The sequence below is a fragment of the Triticum aestivum genome, chromosome 2D (assembly GCF_018294505.1).
Source record: "Triticum aestivum cultivar Chinese Spring chromosome 2D, IWGSC CS RefSeq v2.1, whole genome shotgun sequence".
NCBI classification, from domain to species: Eukaryota; Viridiplantae; Streptophyta; class Magnoliopsida; order Poales; family Poaceae; genus Triticum; species Triticum aestivum.
Genome location: NC_057799.1, coordinates 17033001 through 17039922, shown reverse-complemented (window position 1 = coordinate 17039922; position 6922 = coordinate 17033001). Strand labels below are relative to the sequence as shown.

Sequence of the window (6922 nt, the reverse complement as noted above, 5' to 3'; positions counted from 1 at the left end):
GCCACTCTCGCCGCCGGTTGAACATACGTACGGACAATTGTATGCAGTGGACACAAATGATCGATCTCTCAATCTCATCTCACATAGCAGAAACTTTTGGCTAGGTTTTTCTATTCTTGGTTGATTTTTTTATAGGTTTCTTATCAAACTTTTCATTTGGTATTTGCTATCCCTTTTCCTTTTTCACTTTAAATTCGTCAACATATTTATAAATTGAAGAATTTTCAGAAAACGTGAACCTTTCGAAATCCCTGAACATAATAACATTTTTTCAATTTAATGAACATTTTCGAAATCATGATTTATTTTCAAATCTGAAAAGTTTTTCAAATTTGTGAACTTTTTCAAATCCATGAACATTTTAAAAATCAATGCACTTTTTCCATATTCATGAATAGTTTTTCAAATGTGTGAACTCTTTTGTCATATTCATGATATTTTTAAAAAAATCCACAATTTTTTAAAATCTACAAACATTTTGAAATCCATGTATATTATGAAGTTCATGAACATTTTTAAAAACTTGAATTCTTTTCAAATTCATGAACTGTTTAAAATTCACCAAATGTTTTCATATTCATGTTTTTTTAATTTCTGATAATTTTTTAAATTTCTAAGTTTTTGAAGCAATTGAAAATGTTTACAATTCATGATTTTCTCATTTAATGAAATTTCTCAAAATATAAAAAATCGGCAGGCTGTATTTTGCTAAACTAGCAGCACGACATAGCCGAAAAATCCAGGGAGCGACCATTGTGTCGCATGCCACCATCAAATGCCATCACAGTGCCATGAGATCGCTAAGCTGCATGTCCGTCCCGTCCTGATCTTGCTCGGTAGAACCTCGGAGGAGCCCCTCCACATCATCTTCAGGCATCCTCTATGTTGTAATTTTCAACCAAGACATTCTCCCGACACACCGCAATTGTAATTCAGATATGAAGCATGGGAACTTACATGGAAGATAGCAGCCACTGTACGTGTTGTAGATAGCGCCTTACTCTATCGAGGAAAAAAAGGTTACGAGCGGCAGAGCACGCACAAGTCTATCAACGTCAACTCGGTCGCACTTTGGACCGATCCTACGAATAAGAGCCCCACTGCTGTTGCGGCCACCAGGCTTCGATCGGCGGCTTGCACGGATGCCGGCAGGGCGAGAGTGAGGGATAGGGGACGTGGTGGCTGCCGGCATGGGGAGTCACCCGGGGTTGGCAATGTGGGGGCTTTAGCGAATCCCCAAAGTCCTAGACCCGCATGGGGATTCTTTGTGTTTGTATTGATAGAAGATGCTTTTTATTTATGCTTATTGGGATTTGGCCTATTGCTAAAAAGACAAATATGCTTTTTATTTATGCTTACTAGATAATTGATGGCGCGCGTTGCCGCGCCCGTCTCTTTGTATAATAAATATATAAATGCATGAAACATGTTAAAGTTGGACAAATATAGACGTCTAGTCGGTAATCGAGAAAAATATCATATGTACAATTAGGCTTTGATCTGACAGTAAAACAATGTACACTTAGTAAATATAGCTAATCAGTATGGTCAAGGTCGATAATAAGCAATAACACAAATATGAAATAAACAAGTAACAGTATACATATATAGTGCATTGATCGAAATCTTCTTTGTTTGTGAATCTTGAATTTGGTTAGCTGCTTCTGAGTGCTCAAAGTCTCCCATGGTTTACTGGCCACACCAACTAAATTATGCCAAAAAATGACATAATTAGATTTCCTTGTGGCCGTTGGCAACATGGTTGCCTTTGGTTGACATATTGTATGCCTCCTTACATCCAAGAATTAGATTCAGAACAGGGGCAAGAAACATATTATTTGCCTCCTTACATCCAATGAATATTTTACAAGATATAAAATATCAAAAACATATTATATGCCTCCTTACATAAGAATTAGATTCAGAACAGAGGCAAGAAACACATCCGTCTACTTGAATAAATAGTACGGGAACAAGCACCAAGAGATAAGAGAAGTACAGGAATGTATCATCCTAATTGTGAAGTACTCGCAAGGTAACCAATTGCCAACAGCAACCAAGGCGGAGCGAGCGACCGGGAATTTAGGAAGCAGGGAATCTTCTTCGAGTGTGCTGGTAAGAGTAGTTAGCATGCATGGATCGAGCCATGCAATAGGTAGATTTGTAGATGTATTTCACTATACCATTAGTTCTGCTGGTCCTGGAGTTGCCTTACAAAATTTCTTATCAAATATCGAAATCATTTGGTTGTGTTGTTAGTGTTTCTTCACAAGGTTGATCTACGGGATTTGCAGCTTGGAAGAGTTTTGGATTTCTATCTCTTGGACTTGCCAGAAAATTAACATGAATGTGATGGAGTATGAAAATGGGTTTGTCAGCATCCTTGCAGTACACAGGGCCAGATACATAATGACGCCACAAATAACATGAAGATCATACTGTTCCTGTAAGTGGGCAGAGGCATCAGTGACTGTAACATGTCAAGGTGATAATTATAAGTAAATTAAAGAACTACAGATAAAAATCTCAAGATTAACTTAGTCTGTTCTCCAGTGCGTATGAGGCCAGCGCTGCTATTACTTTCTTAGAAATTCTTGTACGCTTCCTCTGGCCGGCGGCCGCACGCATCCTATGCCTGCCTCAACGACCGAATCCATTAAGGCTGAGAGGGCTAGGGCGAGGAAGCTTATATACTGACGCATCAGCATGTTGGGAAGACAGAAAGGCAAACCTCAATTAAACTCCGCCGGTGAGTGGCGCACTTCATCCGCCATCATTGTCTATGGAAACTGAAGAATTATTGCTTCCTTCAAACCCGAGTGGAGGATTTGCTTCACCGGACAGACGAACAGCCGGACGCTGATTTGCGCGATCATATCACTTGTGTCGAACAGCCGGACAGCCGAACTTGCTCCGCGACCACGAGTCCATGATGGCGCGATCATAGCACTTGTGTCGCCTCGTCCTGCTCGCCTCTCTCGGACACAATGACCGGGCCCCTCGTTCTCTTGGGAGTTGGGAGTCGTCGCTCCCGCCATCGGCCGCTGCCACGCGAGGACTGCGACCTAGCGAGATGGTCGCGTAGAGTCCCGAAAACACAGTGCGAAGCCCATTAGGCTTGGTTTAATACGAGACCGCCAAAAAAGTCAGTAGAGCAGCGGCCCAACACGGTTAGCGCTCGTTGGTAGCGATTAAAGCAAAGAGGTGTGGGATTAAGAGCTAATCTGACGGCCAGAAACACCTGCAAGTGATGATCGGGCGGCTGTGGAGCCTAATGGCCTGAGAGGGCTCGAAAGATGCGCAGTTATAATGTCTTTAAATTAGGAAAAGGTTTAGATAGTCATATCGTTTTATACTTGTGGTTTCCAGAATTCCAACAATCTCATTAATTATTACCTACGTCCCAAAAATTTTGTCTTAGATTTATCTAGATACAAATGTATCTAATTCTAAAACATGTCTAGATATATCCGTATCTAGACAAATCTTGGTCAAGCTTTTTGCAATGGAGGGAGTACTAATTAATGGACTTCTACTGTGAAGAACAAATAGCTACTTGCATGTTTTCGTTTTACATCAAAGGGCCACATGGTATATTCTTTGGCACTATATAGTAAATAGAGGTGTTCTCACAAGAGAAAAACCTCCCTGGTCCTCATCATTTCCTCTTTCACCAGTGACCTCTTCAAGGGACCTCTTTTTGGTTTCTGGTAAGATGAGCGTGAACACCAAGCCAATTATGTTGCAACCAACTAGCACGAAGAGAATAATTGGGAGACCTTTATTGGCATATAGGAACCAAAGCACACCAGTGATAGCACCACCCTTCCCGCCAGCACCGGCTATGCCGTGGCATGTTGACCGCATACGTGCTGGGAAGATCTCTGCTGGAAGGATGAAAGTGGTCGAGTTGGGGCCGAAGTCAGTGAAGAACATTATTGCCGAGTAAATGACAATGAAGTAGATGTTCCCGTAGCGAGAATACCATATCGTTTTCGATAACACTTGTGGAATAGCAAGCCCGAGCATGAAGACGCTCATCATAATGAATCCTACAATTTGCATCTTGATTCGACCAATTCTGTCCATGAACTTGACTGCAAAGAAGAAGCCCGGCAACGTGCCAATGACGGTAATGAGAGCTTGGGTTCTTGCTATGTTGTATGTTTGGTCAAGCGGGCTCATTGTGCTTGCATCTTTGATGAATCGAACTTCGGTAAAGATGTTCTTCATGAACAGGTTGAGCAGGTAAAATGACATGTCAAGCATAAACCAACAGATCATGGTGCTAAGGAGGTGGAGGCCATGTCGATGGACGAACTCCATGGTGAAGAAACCAAACTCATGCTCTCTGTTGAACACATCAGCCTCTTCTATTTCAGCCACGATGTCGATGTTAAGGACCAAGGCCATGTTTGAAGAAGCTTTCTTGATGTCCTTAGCTATGAGCGCCGTAAAGCGTGCCGTCTCGGGCATCCTCATGCGCCAATAATAAGTCAGGATAGCAGGGATGGCGCCTACCATGAGAATTATACGCCACACATAGTCAGCGTGCCAGTGTGGGTCATGGTCATATCCTGGTGCATGCTTGAATGACTGTGAGACGATTATGGCAACTATTCCAGCAGCAAGATTTCCTAGACCCTGCAATTACAAGACAACAGAGAAATAAAAATATAATCAAGGGATCTTTTTTGCAAAATGGAGATTGATTGATTTACACAACCAAAAATTAAGACACAATCGTGTTGTATGGTTGCACCTGCATGGCGAATACAGCGGCAATGAAGGCGCCACGAGTCTTCTTATTTGCGTACTCCGCCATGATCGTAGCGGAGAGTGGATAGTCGCCACCGATGCCAAAGCCAAGCCAAAAACGAAAAAAACAGAGCGTGGTAATGACGCTCTTGCGTGAACGGTGGAAGGAGAGGCCGGAGGCGATGGAGCAGATGACCATGAGCTTCAGGGTGACACCATAGATGTGCCGCCGGCCCACCTTGTCGCCGAGCCATCCGAAGAAGAGCTGCCCGACCACCGTGCCGCATAGTGCAACACCGTTGACAAGCGCCGAGACGCCGACAGGGAGGACACCGTCCGTGTAGTAAATGCGGCCGAGGAGGTCGGTGACGAGGGAAATGGAGAAGAGGTCGTAGGCATCAGTGAAGAAGCCCATGCCGGCGATTGCGATGGCGGTGAAGTGGTACACCTGCGTCGTCGCAATGTCGAGGGCATGGAGCACCTTGAGCTGCTTCCGTGCCATCAATGCCTGTGTTGGCTGCCGCCATGGCATTTGCACTGCACCGATGAAATGGTGAAAAAGTTGCAGGCGCTGGCGTGTTTGTTGATACTGATCCAAAGCTGTATATAAAAGCCACACTTTCTTATAGCCTCCACGCTTAGTTACCCTATGTGCGAGTGTATGAAGGAAACTTCAAGGAGCATATTGTTGTATCGCCATGTATATGACAAATGACCGTGAACTAAGCATGATCCAGTATCTTGGTATAGCCGTCCCCTGATGCGAAAAATGGTGAATCGGTTGTTACTATGTGTGATTTGCATGAGGAATATACGGTGGAACATATATGATAGAGAGATGGAATTTGGAGGTAGCTTCGTGGAATCTAACAATTCCTCCGGATATGTTGTACATTATCAAAGCTGAATTAACGAATGAACAAAAGTTGAACACCATTGATTAAAGTAAACGCCTGTGCTTCATGTACCATAGCTGTACACCCTATATATCCAGACTATTTTATGATTAATTTCTAATTCTTTTTCTTTTTTTCGAGAATAAGAGAAGCTCCTGGCCTATCTACATCGGTTCATATACATCGCAACCATTTTTTATTGCAACATATCAAGTCTTTAAAATGTGAATATAAAATAAAAGGTTCATCAAAGATGTGACAACCGTAACTTGAATCGAATGCTACACCTATGCAGCTCAAATCATATTGCTAAACAGCCATCCAAATCTATTGAACATAACCTGTGCTATTGCCTCTAATAGAGTGCATCTTGAGACCCGAAAATTCTACACCTTCGGAAGCTAATATAAAGTGCCGACTGTGTATATTTCCAATGTGTAGCGAAGAGGATAAACCTGAGGGAAATAGGAAACTTTTTTGTAAATTTAGATTGATTCTTACTTAGAGTTTTTTTCTCTAGGTATACTTTAGTATCAGTTATTTTTCTCGGTTACCAGATCCATTTCTCTAATCTTGCATTGCATTACTCTAACACCCCCCCCCCCCCCCCCCCCCCCCCACCTTTCCCCTGGTCGCTAACATCCCCAAGTTTACTCAGATAAGTGGACTTCCCAATCGACCCATTTTCCTCGGCATCACAGTCGACTTCCCAATCGACCAAATAATACTGCAACACATGATGAAGAAAGAGGCCAACTAGGCAACTACCATTTATTATCTACAGATTTTAAATTGAAAAATGATGTTTGTAATTATTTTTATAAAATCTCATATTTACACAAAAATTTCATACAAAATAATTTTGAAATATGTTTCATTCGCTATGACTTTTTATATAGGTGACATAAAATATCAACATATGTTAATAAATATGTTCACGTGACTTCTACAGTTTTTTAACTAACAAAAAAACTGTTTCGTGTGTATTTTATTAAATATTCCATCATCTATGGAAAAAATATGTATATCAAATGAAACATGCATGAATATAAAAAATGATAACTCAACTTGTGAATTTTGTTTCAATAGATAAAACACTTAGTAAACAAAACAGTTCTAGATCCATGAATTATGTTTGTGTATTTTCAAATTCTCCATGTAACCAAATGCAAATGTTTCACAAAAAGAATGTAAATAAACATCCAAAATTATCATCTAAATAATTTATTGGTGAATACAAGAAATATTAAATTATTGTTATTACAAAC

The 6922-nt window shown here is 41.3% G+C and overlaps 1 protein-coding gene across 1 annotated transcript; it reads right to left on the bottom strand.

Annotated features, from left to right (window-relative positions):
* Nucleotides 1-3606: 3606 nt before the first annotated feature.
* On the bottom strand, nucleotides 3607-5290 carry LOC123048334 (putative inorganic phosphate transporter 1-13). The gene is made up of 2 exons (XM_044471459.1): nucleotides 4763-5290; nucleotides 3607-4644 (listed from the first exon to the last, which is right to left on the bottom strand). The coding sequence occupies exons 1-2, from the start codon at nucleotides 5288-5290 to the stop codon at nucleotides 3607-3609; spliced, it is 1566 nt and encodes a 521-aa protein (XP_044327394.1).
* Nucleotides 5291-6922: the final 1632 nt, after the last annotated feature.

Bases quoted from the DNA above. Each gene is read 5' to 3' on its own strand.
- LOC123048334 (XM_044471459.1), bottom strand. From the start codon at position 5,290: ATGCCATGGCGGCAGCCAACACAGGCATTGATGGCACGGAAGCAGCTC. The intron at 4,645-4,762 runs GTGCAACCATAC...TTGTAATTGCAG, and splicing joins CCGCTGTATTCGCCATGCAG to GGTCTAGGAAATCTTGCTGC.